Source organism: Hemitrygon akajei, chromosome 17, assembly GCF_048418815.1.
Source record: "Hemitrygon akajei chromosome 17, sHemAka1.3, whole genome shotgun sequence".
In the NCBI taxonomy this organism is placed as follows: Eukaryota; Metazoa; Chordata; class Chondrichthyes; order Myliobatiformes; family Dasyatidae; genus Hemitrygon; species Hemitrygon akajei.
Window position 1 is genome coordinate 10,974,436 of NC_133140.1, and position 20,537 is coordinate 10,994,972.

At 37.7% G+C, this 20,537-nt stretch overlaps 1 protein-coding gene across 3 annotated transcripts in view; it reads left to right on the forward strand.

Annotated features, from left to right (window-relative positions):
• cnot1 (CCR4-NOT transcription complex, subunit 1) overlaps nucleotides 1-20,537 on the forward strand; it is a 229,274-nt gene that overhangs the window by 96,360 nt on the left and 112,377 nt on the right. For 2 of the 3 annotated variants that reach the window (XM_073069651.1, XM_073069649.1), the window contains 8 exons: nucleotides 3,192-3,319; nucleotides 7,801-8,041; nucleotides 9,721-9,840; nucleotides 11,515-11,637; nucleotides 13,232-13,383; nucleotides 14,510-14,660; nucleotides 15,296-15,497; nucleotides 18,157-18,300. In XM_073069651.1, coding sequence (XP_072925752.1) covers nucleotides 3,192-3,319; nucleotides 7,801-8,041; nucleotides 9,721-9,840; nucleotides 11,515-11,637; nucleotides 13,232-13,383; nucleotides 14,510-14,660; nucleotides 15,296-15,497; nucleotides 18,157-18,300 — 1,261 coding nt within the window. The remainder of the gene's footprint in view (nucleotides 1-3,191; nucleotides 3,320-7,800; nucleotides 8,042-9,720; nucleotides 9,841-11,514; nucleotides 11,638-13,231; nucleotides 13,384-14,509; nucleotides 14,661-15,295; nucleotides 15,498-18,156; nucleotides 18,301-20,537) is intronic. The other variant, XM_073069650.1, reaches the window with a different exon arrangement.

Consider the following 20,537-nt stretch of genomic DNA (forward strand, 5'->3'; position numbering starts at 1 on the left):
CAGTTTTATGGAAGTGCTTCACCGACAGTTACCATCTTTAGGAGATGACGTGAAGCCAAGCCCTGTGTGCCCCCTTAAATGTAAAAAAGTTATAAAGACATTATTCTGAAGAAGATGGCAGGTTTCTCTAGTAACCTGATTGAAATTTGTCCCATAGGGCAACATCAGTTATATTACCAGTTTATACCACTGTGCTAGTCATGGAGCTTGCTGTTCTGTACATCACAGGTGAATGCTGCATTTTCAGCAGTAATTGTAAAGTGATTTGAGATCACATGGGGTCATGGAAGACAAAATACAAATCTTGCTCTCTAACAGTTTCTCCTTTCACGAAGGTGATTCCCAGTTCTTGGGTATATTTTACATTTAGCCACCCTATGTTTAGTCTTGGCAGTGCAGGCCTTTCATGGATGTTGTTTTCCACCCAATAAAACTGGGGTGCCACGTAGTGTAATGGTTAGCATGAAGCTATTACAGCTTTGGTTGTCGGAGTTCAGAGTTCAGTTCTGATGCTGTAAACAAGGTTTCGTGTTCTTCCCGTGATTGCGTGAGATTCCTTTGGTTTCTCCTGTTTCCTCCCCACATTCCAAAAAAGATGTCATTGTAAACTGCCGTGTGATTAAGTGAGGGTTAAACAAGTGGGTTGCTGGGTGGTGTGGCTCATTGGGCCAGAAGAGCCTGCTCAGTGCTGTTTTTCTGAATGAATGAGTAGAAATTAGTAAGTGCAGGTAAGACCATAAGACGTAGGAGCAGAATTAGGCTATTTGGCTCATTGAGTATGTTTTGCTGTACTTCACTAATTATTTTTTCCAAATATGAAGGGCTCAAAAGCTGTAAACAGTTTCTTCAAAAGGAAATTAGAAATTCGACCCCATACCTGTCCTCTCTTCCTATCTAACCTGAATCTGATCATTATCTTATCTCTGTCTTAATTGAACAAAATCAATTGGAGATGATGTTGACTAATTACTGGTTTTAAAAATTATTCCATCCAAAATTTTGAATCCATTGAGCAATGAAAATATTTCCAAAGCAATAATGTTTCAAAACCAGTCCTGATGAAGGGTCTTGGCTCAAAGGGTCAACTATTTATTCTTCTCCATAGATGCCTAACTTGTTGAGTTTCTTCAGCATTTTGTTTGTGTTGCTCAATAGCAGTTCAAGAACAGTTTAAGATTCTGTAAGTGCCAGAAATCTTGAACAAAACATACTGAATTCAACAAGTTAGGCAGCATCAGTGGAGGAGAATAAACAGTCAATGTTTTGGGCTGAAACCCTTCATCAAGACTAGAAAGGAGGAGAAAGAGGACTGTGATGAATCCTGTATATATTCTGGGAGAAGCTGTTGTGGTTGTGGAGGAGTACAAATACATGGATGTTCACCTCGACAACAGACTGAACTGGAAAACCAATACCAAGGCTGTTTACAAGAAGTGGATGAGCAGACTTATTTTCTAAGGAAGCTGAGATCCTTCAATGTGTATAGCAGGATGTTGGTGATCTTTTACCAGTCTTTTGTAGCAATTGCAGTCTTCTTTGCGGCTTTATGTTGGGTGATGCAAAAAAAATTAATAAACTCATTAAAAAGGCTGGATCTGTCCTTAGCTACAACCTGGACTCTTCTGAGTTAGTGATGGAGAGCAGGTCACTAAACGAACATGATGGACAATCTGCCACTCCTCTCCATGACCTACTGAATAAGCAGCGGAGCACTCTTTCAAACAGACTCATTCAGCTCTACTGTCACATGGATCATTACAGAAAATCTTTCCTATCAAATGCAATAAGCATATACAACAGTTCATCTCTGTGCGACAGGAGAACACACATTATAGTACAATAATCTCTGCTTTATTATTTTGTTAATTATTATTGTAGATTAATAAATGATTGTGTATATTGTTCTGTACTTTATTATTAGTTGAGTCTGCACACTGCTAAGTGTGATTTTAAATGTTGCTGCTGTAACAAAAGAATTTCCCATTTTATTATTATTTTTATTATTTAATAAAAGAAAGGGGTCAGAAGACAGTATAAGGTGGGTGGAGTAGAAGACGTACATGCTGTCAGGTGGTAAGTGAGACCAATCGGGGAAGGTGGGTCTGTGGGATAGGAGAGATGAAATAAGAAGCTGGGATATGATTTAGTGATTAAGTGGAAGAAGTTAAGGGGCTGAAAAAGGTGGAATCTAATCAGAGAGGGCAGTGGACCATGGAAGAAAGAAAAGGAGGAGGGTAGAAATGGGTAGGTGAGAGGGAACTAGAGTAGGGAAATGAGGAAATGAGGGTCTGGGGGGAGAAATTACCAGACTTCAGAGAAATCGATGCACATGCCATCAGGTTGAAGGCTACACAGAGAGAATATGAAGTGTTTCTCCTCCAATCTAATGTGGCAATAGAGGCATCCATCACTAGGAGGTCTTTCCTTCTGCAGTGGATGGAGTGAAGTTCTTTGACAAAGCAGAACAAGCATTTTTCATTACTGAAACTAATGTTGCTTATTCCATTGTAAGAATAATCATAAAGGGCTAAACAGATGGAATTGGGATAATATTTTGTTTCTGTTTCAACTAAATCAGCAGTCTTCAAGCTAATATCCTCTATTAAAAATGAATGCTTCTGGAAAATTTACTGTGAATGGCAGATACTGGCAGACCCTTTGCAATGAATTAATACGCTATCTTTAGTCAATATTTATAGGATTAAATACTGACATATACAGTGAAAATTTTGCGTGCTTAAATACTCTTTAGATTTAGGTAGACACGTGAACAAGCAGGGAATAAAAGCATACAAACCACATGCAGCACACACAAAGTGCTGATGGAACACAGCAGGCCAGGCAGCATCCTGACGAAGGGTCTCGGCCCGAAATGTCGACAGCGCTTCTCCCTATAGATGCTGCCTGGCCTGCTGTGTTCCACCAGCATATATCTTTCAAGGAGAAAGTAGGAAGAGAATTGCCATGTATAGTACATTTTTATAAAAAGTATTGGAAATGAATAAAAGTTCAGTTCTGAAACCTACAACGCTTGAGGTGACAGTGGATTGGCTTGTGAAATATGCAGCATGTCTGTGAGGTATTCTGGACATTATATATTGGGAAAGCTTTGTTTTCAAATGAATGATTAGGCAAGGTTGATTTGTCATGGATGTAATTGAAATACTAAATTGGACCCTATTTCTTTTTAGCTCTCCTTCATTCAACACTCATTAATGAACCCAGATATCTTCTGTTTTGCTGACTACCCATGTCATACTGTTGTGACAGACATTTTGAAAGCCCCCCCAGAAGATGACAACCGGGAAATTGCTACATGGTATGTACCTCTCAGAAGTTGTTTTCACATAAGTGATTCCACACAGAGCTGCAAAAGTTCAGTGTTTATATAAATGGGCCGTGTGTTAAAAGTAGTGCGTTGGAACAATTTTGGAAAACATACCTGACTCCAATGTTTACATAACTTTAATGTTTTTATCTGTTTCTGACTCTATAGTTCAGGTTTACTGTATCATTTTATAGGTTTGCAGAATGTTATTGCAAAGAGGCAATTCAGTCCACCATGTGCACGCTGTCTAAAATTGCTATTTTAGTTAGTATTTTCCAGCTCTCGATAGATCATTGTTCTTCAGATGCTCATTCGTTTACTTTGTAAATAAGGATTTCTGAGTCTGCCATGTAGTGTTTCAGAATGACACATTTTTTCCCTTTTTCAATCTTTTTATTATTAATATCAACATAATAAAATTGATACATAGATAATGGGATTACAAACATATACATTTCAACTGAACATGAAAGAATACATAAGCAATAGTTACAGTATAAATGAGTCTTCCCAAATCATGGACGATACAAGTAACCAATAAACAAGGCAAACCTAGGTATATCATAATATATATATATTAAAAAAAACAGAAAAAAGAAAAAGAAAAAAATAATAATTTATGCAAAAAAACCTAAACTAACAATCTAATAACTAATAAGAAAAAAAACGAAAAAAGAAAAAAAGAAAAAATGAAAAAAAGGGCTGTTTATAATATCAAACAAAAATACAAAATCATCAGTGTCGTCAACTCCGATCCTCACAACATATGTAAAATCGAAACTGGAAAAACAAATAGGCTTGGAACAGGGTCATATTACATCATATGAAAATATTGAATAAATGGTCTCCATATCTTTTCAAATTTAATAGAAGTATCAAATACAACACTTCTAATTTTTTCTAAATTTAGACTTAACATAGTTTGAGAAAGCCAATGAAATACGATAGGAGGATTAATTTCTTTCCAATTCAACAAAATAGATCTTCTAGCCATTAATGTAAGAAATGCAATCATTCGACAAGCAGAAGAGGATAAATGGAGTGAGTCCATCATTGGTAAACCAAAAATTGCAGTAATAGGATGAGGTTGTAAATCAATGTTCAATACCGTGGAAATAATATCAAAAATGTCTTTCAATATTTTTTCAAAAGCGGACAAGACCAGAACATATGAGTTAAAGACGCTATCTCAGAATGACATCTGTCACAAATAGGATTTATATAGGAATAAAAATGAGTCAATTTATCCTTGGACATATGAGCCCTATGCACAACCTTAAACTGTATTAATGAGTGTTTAGCACATATAGATGATGTATTAACTAATTGAAGAATTTTATCCCAATTCTCAATAGGGATGGTAAGGTTAAGTTCTCTTTCCCAACTATTTTTAATCTTATAGAAGGGCTCTGAACGTATCTTCATAATTATATTGTAGAGTTTTGATATTAGCCCTTTCTGAGAAGGATTTAGTTCAAACAAATTCTCCAAAATACCCGAAGACACAAGATTTGGAAAGGTAGGAAGTACAGTATTTAAGAAATTCCTAATCTGTAAATATCTAAAGAAATGAAATCTAGGCAAATTATATTTATTAGATAATTGTTCAAAAGACATAAAACAATTATCCAAAAATAAATCAGAAAATTGTAGTAATCCTTTAGTCTTCCAAGCTGAATAAGCTTGGTCTATAATAGAAGGATAAAAAAAAAGCAATTGGATACAATAGGAATATTTAAAACAACTGAGTCAACCCAAAAAATTTCCGAAATTGAAACCATATACGTGAAGTATGTTTAACTATCGGATTGTCAATTCGTTTCTGCAATTTAGAAAGAGCAAAGGGAAGAGAAGACCCTAAAATAGAACCCAATGAAAATCCTTGTACAGATTTAATTTCCAGGTTCACCCACTGAGGGCTAAAAGATAAATCCCAATCCTTTAACCAACGTATCAAATATCAGATATTGACTGCCCAATAATAAAATCTAAAATTAGGCAATGCCAATCCACCTTCCTTCCTTGCCTTCTGTAAATATTTTTTACCTAATCTAGGATTTTTATTCTGCCATATATATGAGGAAATTTTTGAATCAACATTAGCAAAAAAAGATTTCGGAATAAAAATTGGTACCGCTTGAAATATATATAAAAACTTGGGTAAAATAACCATCTTAATAGCATTAATCCGACCTATCAGAGATAAAGATACTGATGACCATTTAGTAAACAAACATTTAATCTGATCGATTAGGGGTAAAAAATTAACCTTAAATAAGTCCTTATAGTTTTTTGTGATTTTAATCCCTAAATAAATAAAAGAGTCATTAACTAATTTAAAAGGTAAATTTCCATAAATTGGAACCTGTCTATTTAAAGGAAACAATTCACTCTTATTAAGATTTAATTTATACCTGGAAAAATTACTAAATTGAGCCAACAATGATATAACTGCAGGAATGGATTTCTCAGGGTTAGAAATATATAATAAAAAACATCTGCATATAATGATAGCTTATGTATATCCGTCCCACGATTAATGCCAAAAATGTTCTGTGATTCTCTGATAGCAATTGCCAAGGGTTCTAAAGCAGTATCAAATAATAATGGACTAAGAGGACAGCCTTGTCTAGTACCCTGAAATAAACGAAAAAAGGGAGATCTTTGATTGTTAGTAAGCACCGAGGCTACTGGAGTATGATATATCAGTTTAATCCAGGAAATGAATGTCGGATTAAAATTAAACTTCTCAAGCACAGTAAATAAGTATGGCCATTCAACTCTTATCAAATGCTTTCTCCGCATCTAATGAAATGACATATTCTGAAGTGCTATGTGAAGGAGTATAAACAATATTCAATAATCTCCTAACATTGAAAAAAGAATAGCGATTTTTAATAAAACCAGTTTGATCTTCCGAGATAATTTGAGGTAATACCTTCTCCAGCCTGGATGCCAGTAACTTGGAAAAGATCTTGGAATCTACATTCAATAAAGATATTGGTCTATAGGATGCACAGTCAGTAGGGTCTTTATCTTTCTTCAATATTAAAGAAATGGAAGCTCTATAAAAAGATTGTGGCAGATTACCCAATCTAATTGCTTCTTCGAAAACCCTGCATAACCAAGGCGAAAGAGTAGCAGAAAAACATTTTAAAAATTCTACTGTATACCCATCTGGACCTGGTGCTTTCCCAGAATTCATAGAGGAAATAACCCCTTTAATTTCTGCATCCGTAATAGGAGTTTCTAATATTGAAAGATCATCTGATGATAATTTTGGAAAATTCAATTTCCCAAGAAAATCATGCATGGTATTATAATCATGAGGGAATTCAGAATGCTACATGGAGGTATAAAAATCTTGAAAAGATTTGTTTATCTCATCATGGTCAACTGTCAGATCCCCATTCAGCTGACGAATCTTAGTAATTTGACGTTTAACCAAAGCATTCTTCAATTGACTAGCTAACGGTTTACCTGATTTATCACTATGTATATAAAAATCAGATCTGGATTTCATTAATTGATTTTCAATCGAAGATGTAAGTAATAAACTATGTTCCATTTGAAGTTCAACCCTTTGTTTGTAAAGCTCCTTACTAGGAGTAGTCGAATATTTCTTGTCAATCTCTTTAATTTTATCAACCAATAAAAGAGTTTTCAGAATGACACATTTGGCAAATTCTTAAGTTGAGATGAAGTCACGCTCAAGTTGAAGGAGCAATACCTTATGTTCTGTCTGGGTAACCTCCAACCTGATGGCATGAACATTGATTTCTTGAACTTCTGATAATGCCCTCCCCCATTCCCCAAGCCCTTTTCTCTCTCTCACCTTATCTTCTTGCCTCCTTCTGATGCTACTCCCCCTTTCTTTCTTCCATGGCATACTGTCCTCTCTTATCAGATTCCTCATTCTCCAGCCCTGTATCTCTTTCACCAATCAACTTCCCAACTCTTTACTTCACCACCCTGTTACATCTATCACCCTGTGTTTCTTCCTCCCTTCCTCCCAGCTTTTAGCTCTGACTCCTCATCGGGTTTTTTTTCTCCAGTCCTGCTGAAGGGTTTCGGCCCTAAACGTTGACTGTACTCTTTTCCATAGATTCTGCCTGGCCTGTTGAGTTCCTCCAGCATTTTGTGTGTGTTGCTTGGATTTTCAGCATCTGCAGATTTTCTCTTGTTTGTAAGAGATGGGTTGAATGGCTTTGATTGTGTGGCAGTTTCTGAGATTGTTATTGAAGAGAATAAATGTGGATCAGAAGTATTTGTTCATTATTCATAATCGTTATGTTGCCTAAATACTTTTTAGAATCTACTTATTGATCATTAAGTGTGCAAATCTGATGACTAAAACGGACACGATATTTGGAGTATTCTTTTCAGGGGAATCCACTGTTCACCCCAACATGTTTCTGATTTGAATGCTTGTCTTGTGTTTTATTGCTAACTCAGTTTTATCCTTGATGCAGGAAAAGCTTAGACCTCATTGAGACCTTGCTGCGTCTTTCAGAGTTGGGACAATATGAGCAGGTCAAGCAGCTCTTTAATTTTCCTATCAAACACTGTCCGGATATGTTGGTACTGGCTTTACTCCAGATCAACCCAACCTGGCACACTCTGCGCCATGAACTGATCTCCACACTGATGCCAATTTTCCTGGGTAATCATCCAAATTCTGCCATTATCTTGCACTACGCATGGCACGGACAGGTAAGCTTTAATTTTTTTTTACTTTGGGGAATCTGGCTTAGTGCTTGTTTTCCTTGCTCAAAGGATTTCTTGGAATTTTTGTGAAATGTTAGCTGTTCAACTAGCACGTGATTACTTAATTCATTGACTAGAGCAGTTGTAAAAGATTCTTTCTAACTAGAATTAATGTAATAGTTTTATTTAATGTGTTGTGCAGAAGACTAACTTATGCAAATACACAGATATAGTTAATGCTATTCTGTGCTATTACTCATAGTACATCCTTGGCATCAAGCAGCAGGGTAAAAGTGTCAACATGAAGGTCATCATTAAATCCAGCCTGCTACTTTCTTGAGTATATATTTCTTAATGTATCTGCTTTCATTTGACCATCTCTGCAGGATGGTAGATGTGAACATCTTGAATGGCCAAATTGCAAGTGGGGAGAAGAGAGTATTGTGGTGAAAAATGGCCACAAATCCAGTATAAGTCCTGCACAAGTCCTGCCATGTGCAGAAGTTCGCTGATGACACGGCCATAGTGGGGTGTGTCAGGAATGGACAGGAGGAGGAGTATAGGAAACCGATACAGGACTTTGTGATATGGTGCAACTCAAACTACCTGCGTCTCAATATCACCAAGACCAAGGAGATGGTGGTGGACTTTAGGAGATCTAGGCCTCATATGGAGCCAGTGATCATTAATGGAGAATGTGTGGAGCAGGTTAAGACCTACAAGTATCTGGGAGTACAGTTAGACGAGAAGCTAGACTGGACTGCCAAAACAGATGCCTTGTGCAGGAAGGCACAGAGTCGACTGTACTTCCTTAGAAGGTTGGCGTCATTCAATGTCTGTAGTGAGATGCTGAAGATGTTCTATAGGTCAGTTGTGGAGAGCGCCCTCTTCTTTGTGGTGGCGTGTTGGGGAGGAAGCATTAAGAAGAGGGACGCCTCACGTCTTAATAAGCTGGTAAGGAAGGCGGGCTCTGTCGTGGGCAAAGTACTGGAGAGTTTAACATCGGTAGCTGAGCGAAGGGCGCTGAGTAGGCTACGGTCAATTATGGATAACTCTGAACATCCTCTACATAGCGCCATCCAGAGACAGAGAAGCAGTTTCAGCGACAGGTTACTATTGATGCAATGCTCCTCAGACAGGATGAAGAAGTCAATACTCCCCAATGCCGTTAGGCTTTACAATTCTACCGCCAGGACTTAAGAACTTTTTAAAAGCTATTATTAATGCTTTTTGAGATAGTGATTTAGATGCATATCATATTTTTTACTGAGTTAAGTATTGTATGTAATTAGTTTTGTTACAACAAGTGTATGGGACATTGGAAAAAAAGTTGAATTTCCCCATGGGGATGAATAAAGTATCTATCTATCTATCTATATAAAAGTAGTATGACATGCAAGTCTAATATTGATATAGGAGAAAGTGCACCGCCTGTCTGTAGATTACTTGTAGACTACAGTGCACTATTACTCACTGTTGAACGGATGCCAACCAAAACTATTCTGTGATAGTAGGAAGGAATGAAACTTGATGTTCTTCAGGGGGGCCTCTTAGATTTAACCTCAGTGTGGTGAAGTTGGAATTCTTAACAGTGCCTTTGTAACCAAGAAAAATATTGTAACTTTTAAAGCTTTCATTTAATAGCATGTGAGGTATCTCATAGTGAGTTTTCTTGCACCTTACAGGGTCAATCTCCCTCAATCCGACAATTGATCATGCACGCGATGGCAGAGTGGTACATGCGTGGGGAGCAGTATGATCAGGCTAAGCTCTCTCGCATTCTAGATGTAGCTCAAGACTTGAAGGTAAGAACAAGCACCAACTCTCAGTATGTTCATTAACAGACTTGTTCAGTACGTTGGTGATATGTCCAGACATGAGCCTGTGACCTGTTTTTGTTATACTAAGCCTATTCAGATACATTATATTTCTGTTTTATGTATGCTGTCTGTTCAAATTTTGTGTGGGTGAGATATCTGTTTGTCATAGATGGGCTTGACGTGAATCAGCTTACCAAGATGCGTCTGGAGATGTAAATAGAACAGGGTTAATGAGAGAGAGCGTAAAAGCAATGCTGACATTGTAAGATGCCAACAAACACCACAGTAACTGGAAAGTAAGGAAACAGCTGGGAATCTGAAATTAAAACCAATGTTTAGTTGTGGTCCTGCACTGTTTTATTCATTCTCTTTCATTCTCTTCTATTCACATCTCCAACAAATAGGGCAACTTCTGTGTCATTCAGTTTTTTTTGTCATTACCATTTCATAGGCACTTCACACTAAAACAACAGGTCAGGTACAGGGTGACCTGCTACAAGTAACTTGCTCAACTGATATATCTTTCCACCATTACAAGGCAATAGATGGACTTTGCTCCAATTGTCTAGAAATCGGGGGTGTCAAACTCATTTTAGGTCACGGGCCGGATTGAGCAAAATGCAGCTTCATGCGGGCCGGATCAGTCGGACGCGTGCGAACGCAGCTTTCGTTGCCTCCATTTTTTCAGCCTGCTCTCATGTGTCTCAGTCTCTGCTATAACTACAAAGTGTTTCACTTTACAAATTCCGTTTCTTATGAAGAAGACTGCCGAATAAACACTAAAAACCCTGAAAACCTGGTACCCGAGTAAACTCAGCATTAGCCATATCATACGCCATAGGCGCTTCGATTACTGGGGCCAGCTTTAATAGTAATTAGATATTATCTCGCGGGCCAAAGATAATTCCACCACGGGCCGGATTTGGCCCGCGGGCCTTGAGTTTGACATATATGGTCTAGATGAATATGGCACCAACCACACAAGCATTTCTGTTTGATTGGCACTCCATCACCACACCTAACTTAAAAATCTCTCCATGCAGCTCATACATGATGCACTGTAGCAGCCTGCAGGGCCTTTTCCACATCTCTCAAACCCATAAGCTTTACCAGGCACAATATGGGAAGTGGGCGAATGAGAAAGCTGCCACTTGCAAATTCCCCTCCAAGTAGAATACAGTTGTGTCACCTTCATGCAGAATTGGGGGTTGGAACAAAAAGGACATATCTGGGAGTGCTGAGCAAACTTACTTGCTCAGTCACCCATTCACTGAGTTAGTGAGGCTGGCTTTTCCCATGCCTACTGACACATGTTTCTGTGATTCTCATTAATTTTTTTTGTCCATTTCTGATATGGGGATAGTTTTTAGTGGTTCTTGGGCATGGAACTCTATCGTAACCTGGGGAATGAGAGTTTCTGCCAGGGCAGAGGCAGGTGTGTGGTTATAATACTTGATTGGTCATGATCTCTTGAATGGTGAAAGAAGTGAATGGATAAATACTTACTTGTAGAGTTGTGACTCAAGCATGCCAAAATGTAACTCCATCAGATTTAGGTTTAGCCGCTCTTTAAAAACTGTTGATTTGTGTCTGAAGGAGTTTGAAAGTTTGAGTTTGGAGCTGATTTAGATTGTGATTGAATGTCTCTCTTCTGTACAGGCCTTGTCTATGCTGCTAAATGGTACTCCGTTTGCCTTTGTTATTGACCTTGCTGCACTTGCATCTCGCCGAGAATACCTCAAACTTGATAAATGGTTGACTGATAAAATTCGTGAGCATGGGGTGAAGTATCATTGTTAAACTTAACAGTTTTAATGTCAAACTATTCAATCTGAAGTTACACTGTGAATACAGCAATCTTTATTAAATTCTAATTTGTGTATGGACTTTAATGCAAGATTAAATATACAATGAAATGCCTCAACAGAAACTATTTAAATTTGCTGTTAAGTATGGGCTAAAAATTTATTGTGTAATTTTCTGCACAATAGGATGCTCCTAAACAAAAATAACATTACATCTGAATAAGGGTCTTTCACATTTTGATGTTTATGAGATACTGCCACATTAAGGTGTCCTCTGATGCTTGTATACTGGATTATGCTGGATTAGAAACTGTTTTGGCAAGGGCATGGAAGGATGTATTTCTGTTTTACCTCCTTGATCAAATGGTACATGAGCAAACTACAGGGTTTGAAAGGAAAGGTTGTGGAATCTATTAAACTTTTCTGTAATTAAGTACATTTGAATCTTAAGGTTGCATGGGAGCACAATAAGACATGCAGATGCATAGAGGGTGCTTGCATTGGTGGTGAGATGATATGACACAGGATGGGGAATGAAGCAATGAGGTAGATCTTCCACTGCCTTTAAATAACAAGACCCCTGTCCTTGAACCATTGTGTCTTCTTTCAGCCTATCCTCAAGGAACGGTGGCAGTGGGGCACAATGCAGTGTAACGGCTACTTCAATGCAAACAGCAAACTTTGTCTATAGAAAGGCTCTGATAACTGGCGAGGTTTTGCCTCAAGATAACTGGGCATCAAAGCTGTCAGTGTTGCTGTTTGTGACATCTCTTCAACAACTGAGAAATCTCTTTTATAAGCTGTTTAAAATATTTGAAGTATTAGAAATGTTTATTAGAAATAGAAAGCAAAAACACCTATTCTAACCAGCAAATGCAAGGTTCTGCTTGTTCTTCTGACAGCTGATTTATTCCATTCACTATGTGTACTGAGCTACTCTCAACACAAACTCTGCCATATGTTGTAGCCTTAGGACAAATTTTCTTAAAAAAAAAACACCAAAGGGGAAAATGAATTTGAATATGTTGCTGGGACTTGACTATCTGAGTTATAGGGAAAGGTTGAATAGGTTGGGACTGTATTCTTTAGAACGTAGGAGAGTGAAGGGAGATTTGATAGAGGTATACAAAATTATGAGGGATATTGATAGGGTAAAAGGAAGTAAGCTTTTTCAACTGAGTTTGGGTGAGACTAGAACTAGAGGTCATAGCTTAAGCATGTGAGGTGAAAATGTTTAAGGGGAACATGGGGTGGCCAACTTCTCTCAGAAGGTGGTGAGAGTGTGAAGTCATGGGTGTGGGTTTGATTTCAACATTTAAGAGAAATTTGGCTAAGTACGTGGATGGGAGGGTTATAGAGGTCTCTGTCTGCATTTAGGTTGATGGCACAAGGCAGAATAATAGTTTGGCACAGGCTAGATGTGCCAAAGAGCTTGTTTTTGTACTGTAGTGTACTATAACTAATTCTGTGACTTATTGTGATGGTCAGTTTTTCATTTATGTTTCCCTCCTTAATCCAGTGTAGCTGCTCAAAATAAGATGGCAATGTTAGCTGAGTATTTATTTTCACAGGAACCATTTATCCAGGCATGTGTTACGTTCCTAAAAAGACGGTGTCCTTCCATCATGGGTGGACTGGCTCCTGAGAAGGAACAACCTAAGAGTGCTCAACTTCCTCCAGAAACACTGGCTACAATGTTGGCTTGTCTACAGGCTTGTGCAGGGTAAGGAAACTTTTTATTTTATTGGAAATTAAAATCAGTTAACCATTTTAGAAGTTGCACAAGTCATTAGGTGTTAATGATTTGTGATCCATAGCATTAACAAATGAGAAGTCTATGTGTAAAGTATATTAGCTGTACTTCAAACAAGGTGTAGTAGGAGGACTGTAGGTTGTGTTTAGTGTTATACTTCCCTTGAAGTTACTTTGGCAGCAGGAATGATAAAATACAAGATCGTAACTTTTAAAAGTTTGATTAATTTTGAAGTTACTGTTGTGAACTTTTAGTCTACATTTTTTCAAAATTGTTCTATGGGGAATTGTGACAAAGTGCAAGGAGTTGCATTTCTAGTACTATTTCTATTAAATAAGACAAGTTCCATTGGTGCAAATTCTTGTTAATTTGCTAGGCTTTAAACTGGGCTGGAGTGGTGGGCAAGAGGAAGAGTGGAAAATAAGGTTGGTTTATGTTCAGAGAATATGTTTAGGTGAGTGAACACCAAGATTTATAGATTAGAAGTTGAGGCAAAAAAGGCAATGAGTATGTAGCAGAGGCAATAAATAAACAAGTAAATCAATTACATATATTGAGTAGATTTTAAAAATGTGCAAAAACAGAACTGTATATTTAAAAAAAAAAGTGAGGTAGTGTCCATATTACAATGAAAATGAAGGAGGATGCAAATGTCTAAAACATTGTTTAAAGGCAGTGTGTTATCTGCACTAAGTGAAAGCTCTGATTTTGTTAATTTGCAGTCAATCAAAAGAACATGGCAGTTGAATGCCTCCATCAATAACTACTAGGAACTAATACAGTTTTATAGTACCGTAGGAGTTTTGGTAGTCTTCTAATTTACTCTGTTTCTCATTTAAATACATATTGTTACACAGTTAAATGAGAATTTGTCTTTTTTCCCCCCTTTAACTATTTCCATGAAACCGGCTAATTGTGGCAGCTGTTTATTTTGATCAAGTTAACTGGAATCCACTGTAATGGTTTGAATTTGCTCAACTTTGGTTAAAAATTTTATTTGACTGTATGAAGCTCTACAAAGTGTTGCTTGTCTTCTAATGTTTTGTTAGCAATTCCTGCATGCAGTGATAATGTTGCAATTTCTTTCCCCCCTCAGGAGTGTGTCACAGGAGCTGTCGGAGACTATTCTCACAATGGTGGCTAACTGTGGCAGTGTCATGAACAAAGCCCGCCAGCCACCTCCAGGAGTAATGCCCAAGGTCCGAGCACCTAGTACCAGCAGTATAGAAACCATGTCACCTGTACAGGTAAAAACAGTTGAGTGCACAAGGTTGTCCTGTTCCCTTAATGTGCTTAGACGAGGCCTGATGTTAAGTCATTCTTTAATGCAATTTTTGATCAATTACATTTTTTGCACCGTTCTGTGTGGAGTGCCACATCTTAATCATTGTCTCTGGGAAAGGAGTGATAGTTTAAATTTGCAGGGGGGGAAGATAGTAATGGAAGAAGAAATGTGGAATAGGACGACACAGACTTTTGCCAGCTGCAGCCAAGTATGTCAAAAGTAGTTATTTGCTGGTTCTCATGCATTTTATGTCTGAAGAGGGGAGGGATGAAATAAGCAGAAAGTAATGTTTAAGGAAAAGAGGCATTTAAATTTTAACCATAATGCATTTAGTGTATTTGCCAAGATTAGAGGTAAAATTTGATTCAAATATGTAGCCTTGCCTTAAGTATTTTTAGCTCTTCTAGGAAAGGTATGCCTTTGGGAAGAATTGTAGCAGATTGTATCTGTCACTGTTCCGTACTTCTGGACACGATCACATCAAGTTTACAATTTTTCAATCTGTTATTTTACAAAACATTTCATCTACAAGAATTTAAAAAATTTTAATTATTTTCTGGATTCTGATACTGTCTCCCATTTCAACTCTCTTTCTAGATTGATCCATTATCTGGCATGGCTTCGTTGACAATTGGTGGATCAGCTGCATCCCTCACTCCGAGTATGCAGGGTTTCACAACTAACCTGAGTTCTGCATTCAATACTCCTCAATCACCAGCGAAAGCCTTTCCTCCACTCTCGACACCAAACCAGACAACTCCCTTCAGTGGTATCGGCGCTCTTCCGTCTCAACTACCAGGTTAGAAATGGTGGCCACAGTCACATGTAGTTTCAATGGTGTTGCTTACCCAGGTGATGATAACTTGCCTATCTTCATGTTAAGATAGTCAACTTTGGTTTGGTTAAGGATAAACTATAATATTGCCATGATTAACTATAGTGGTGTTTTTATTTAAATTTATTATGATGTAATATCTTTCTGCTTTTGTGTAGGTGAATTGGAATTCTGTTTTCTCAAGCATGAATTCTTAAAAGCATTGAGATTTCTCTGGTATTTGTCATGAAATGACTAAATCTCATTACTAATTTCCAGTTTGCTATACCAATTTGGCTAACCAGCTAAATCTATCTGTCACTAATTGGCCTTTTATGTACTTTTTTTAACTACTTGATTTAAAAAATTTTTAATGCATTATTTGGTGGATCACTTTCCCTCCTTTTAATTAACTTTCCTTGTCTATACAATATAAACTTTGCAATAGTTTTCATTAATTTTTAGTTGCCTTTGATTTTCTTGCTAAAAAAAAGGTAAGAAGGCAGTACGGGATTATGACTTGGTTTTGAATTGTTTATATATCTACTTGTGCTGGCTGTGGTGTGTTGTGGATCATGTAGTTTTGAAGTTTCTGCTCTGAAACAACTTCTAACACCTACTACTACCAAACTAGCTGCTGTATTTCTAGATGAGTGTACCGAATATCAGGCAAATTGTGCTTAAGGCCTAATGGTACCCATGTTGATAAAAGCTTTAAGTTTCATGAAGAATTCTTCAGTTACTTTCACCCACCAGTGTGCGCTTGTCTTTTTCGGCGTTCTACCAGCAAAAGCACAGTGCAGTAATTCAGTTCTCCTCAACTCTGCTTTGTCTTTTCAATTGCTTGAAATTACTTGATTTTTATTATGGGCGTTGAACATTGAATGCTAAACTGGTGGTTTTAAAACTGGGAAGGGAGGATGTAAAATGTTTAAATCTAAACTTTGGAGTGAAGGAGTAATCTAATGCACTGTATAATAAATGGCATTTTATTTGTGTGCCCAATATGCATACTTTATGCTTGGATCCCTGTTTAAAAAGGCAAATGAGCACATTTAGAACAGAAGAGGTGGAGATTTTCTACTGAGAATCTCTATTACGCTGCTTGCATCTTTCTTTGAGAAAGGGCTGTTAAATATTATTGCAACATGGGTAGATCATCAATATGTTAATGTAGTTAAAGGGGTATGCAAAGTCCAGGTTACATTCAAATCAGCCATGGTTTTAATTGAATGGCAGAACAGGCTTGAGCGGCCAAGTATGTTTATGTAATCTAGTGATATCACTGTGTTTACCTATTTGCTTTATTTTGTTTATTTTACTTTAATAAACATGTTTTTAAATGTGAAGATCTAAGAAATCTTTTTATGGGATTTTTTGGAAACTATTGATGCACTGTTGGGGCTCTAACTTATGAAGGATGTGGGTGTAGAAATATGTTATGATGTCAGCAAATTCAGAAAGACATTGAAATGTGAGGCCTTAAGAGTATTTTCCTTTGAAACCTATAATCAACCATTTCATTGCAAATATGCACTGCACTTCTGCAATGCCTGTTGTATCTTTGTCCATAATGTGTGGGTCATGCCAGTCGTGGATGAATACACCAGTTAACAGCTCTGATTGCATGTAGAAATAAGTCAAATTCCCTGTTGCCCTTGATAATGGGTAGAAGCTGCAGTACTAACATCTTCCGTCCATAGCTGAACTAATTCTGTCAGACGGCCATTTGAACATTGGAGTAAATAAAACCCAAACTTCCTTTATGCAAGTTTAGTGAATCTTCGTCTTCAGGAAACTGAGTTTTTATCTGTAAGCCCATGCCCTTGATAGTCTTGCAGTAACTTCGCACATTGCTGTCCTGGGAGTTGGTTAGTTGACGTCAGCAATCAGTGATCCCTCTTATTAGCCAGTGAACAATCAAAGAGAGCCGAGGTTTTGCAGATGCTCTCATTGGCATGGTTCTACCCACAATTGTTATCTTGTCTTTTGTTCTATATGCTAAGTATGCAGTTTAATAATGTGCATGAACTTGGCTTCTGAATTTGGATATGCTTGAAGCATTTGGTATGTAGGACAATGAATTTCTTTCCTCTGGGTGTCATTTAGGGTGTCTAGTGAAAGAATAATGCATTAAAGATCTGCAAGTTCTCTGAAGGGGAACAAAGGGGAATACAGTTGATCAACAAGCAGACTCCCCAGAGAACAAACCCAGTTTTAAAGATTTGCTATGGTGTTTTGCTTCAGGGTTGACATGCAAACTATTAATGGGCTCAGATCACTTGGTCTCTCATGTGCTTCTAGGAATGTGAAAATGGTATGTGATCCACAGCCCTCCCTCTGGAACTGTGTTCCAAGGAAGTGAGACAATCACTAAAGAGCTTGGTTTGTTCAAAGTCTGTCAGTTGATGTGCATGGTGCCCTGGGATGTAAACATATAGGCAGTCAATTTGAAGGGTTTTGTTTAAGGGATCATACTGAAAAGATGAAGAGAATTCTACACAATCAACTGATTCTGATGTCGTTTTCAAAATAAGTCATTAATACATGTTGTGTTTCCAGCATTGTGTGTTTGACTTCCTAAGTATAAGGATAAAAGCACAAAAGATTTGATGTGCAACATTTCTTGATTTTATATCTACAGGAAGTTTGGGCACAGGGAGTTTGACTGGCATGGGAACTGGTGGACTTGCACTACCAACTGTGAACACTGACCCTTTTGGGCAGCGAAAGATGAGCACATCTGGACTGAACCCACAAACATTCCAGCAGAGTAAGATGAAAACTTGTAAGTGGTTGTGTTGTCTGTGACTGTTGTGAGCGTGGCCAAGCCTATTCTATTTGGTTTAGCAAGAATTAGTTCCCCAGAATGATTCACCCATCCAAGACTCAAAATAGGTTTTCTTAGATAGCGAATCGAAGTAGTTCTGGGTATTGAGTTTGTGTACTGCTTTTGTTATAAATTTTGCTATTGAGTGAGTGATTTGTTAAAATCTTTAACAGGACATTTTTGGTGTGTTGATGTGCACTCAGTACAGCTTAAGCTTTACTTCATTTTCCAAAGCAAACCATCAAGGTTGTTGAAATTAAAAGCAAAATGCTGGAAGTACTCAGCAAATCAGGTAGCTATTTATCTTAATGGGTTTACCTTTTAGAATTGGGAAAAGGTACAGAAGCTCGTATTGAGATGCAGTGAAATAAGAGAGGGATGGAGGAGTAAAAGCAGGTCTGTGATCAAAAGGAAGGTTCCCATTACGACCCTCTTGCCTTGCACTATCATCCTTTGCTGTCATTTGTCTGGCTTCTGCCTTGATCTCATTTTGTTCTTAACTGCCCTTTCAAAGTTTTGTAGTCTCTCTTTGTTCTGAAGATATAGTTTTAAAATATCAACATTATTATTATGTTTTATGATGTAGACAATCATGGTCTTTGCCCATAATTGTTTGTGACAAATTGTTTTTACAGAAGTGGTTTGCCATTGCCATCTTCTGAGCAGTGCCTTTACAAGACGGGTGACTCCAACCAATATCAATACCTTTCAGAGATTGTCTGCCTGGCATCAGTGGTCACATACCAGGACTTGTGATATGTGCCACCTGCTCCCATGGCTTCAAATGACTCTGATTGGAGGCTAAGCAGGTGCTATACTTTGCCCAAGGATGACTCACAGGCTAGAAGGGGGAAGGGGTGTCTTTGGCAGCAACTTATCTCCACCCTGCCACCTAGTTAAAATACCATTTTTTTCTCTCTTCATGGGTGGCATTTGATTTGCTTCTTATTTCCAGCATTTTCTAAATTTTATCTTGCAGGGTTTTTATTTAAAAATTGGGAATCTGTATCTGAATCCATGATTACCGACTTGCCTAAATATAATTATCAAAACGATTTGAATCCAAAGCAAGGAATTTGTTATCAGAGTTGGTTTTTCTGTGAGGAACCTTGGGATGGAAGGGTGGTGTGGAGAAGGAGTCTTATTAATGCAAGCTCATGTGCAATGGAGATTGGCCATGACTGTATTTTGGGAAGACAAATCTTTTCGCTGAATAAGAAGTTTTAGAAGTTGCTGAATGTTCTAAGTTGAACCTGACCATATGAAGAACTTCCAGAACAACTAGGAGTGCAAAAAATCTATTATCACAAACACAGGAACATGTCAGAGGAATTAGAGCAGGGGTAATTCATAAAGCCTTCAAGTCTCCTTTCCCTTTGATTAAGATTATGGTTCATCCTTCACATTGTGTTTGTTTCCCTGTATGATCATGCCCTTAATTCCTTTGAATATATGGAAGGACTGAGCATGCACAACCACATGGGTAGAGAATTCTTCAATAGCAGTGCACCTTGAAATTTTTATCTCTCATTCCTAGTTTGGTCTATTAGTGGTTCTCATTTGCCAGGTAAAGTTCAATCTCTGTTCACAATTAATTTTTATTTTTTCTACAGTTCTTTTGCTCCCAATACTTACTTGTTTCCCTGCTACCTCTCCCCTCACTCTCACTCCCCCTCTCTCCCTCTTCCCCCCCCCCCCCCCCACCACTCACTCATTCTGGCCCTCTATATCATTGTCTGAGTGAAGTAAGTGGGCTGTCTCATCTTGAAAAGAGATTCACACAGCTAATTATTGAGATTGAAATATTGTCTTATCACAAGCTGCTCATGAAGAATGATGTGACTGAAACAGGTTCTAAGGGGATGTAATGGTAGGTAGTAAGATGCTTCTGTAAGTGAGAGAATTGAAGAAGTGGATGTTGTTGCAAGATAAAAATGCCAAGTATTGTTCAATCTCTGTTCCCAAATGAAGTGCTTAGGAATGTATTCTTTTGGAGGGTAGTGAACCTTTGGAATTCCCTAGCCCAGAGGATTTTGGAGGCTAGATCTCGAGGTATTTAAAGAGGAAGTTTGAATGATCGGGCAACTGGGTCTTTGAGGAACTGCACAGAGGAATTGAGACCTGGATGCTTTGAATGGATTTTGTTTGTTTCAGAGGATTATCACTCTTAAGTAATGAGGATAGGCACATACTAA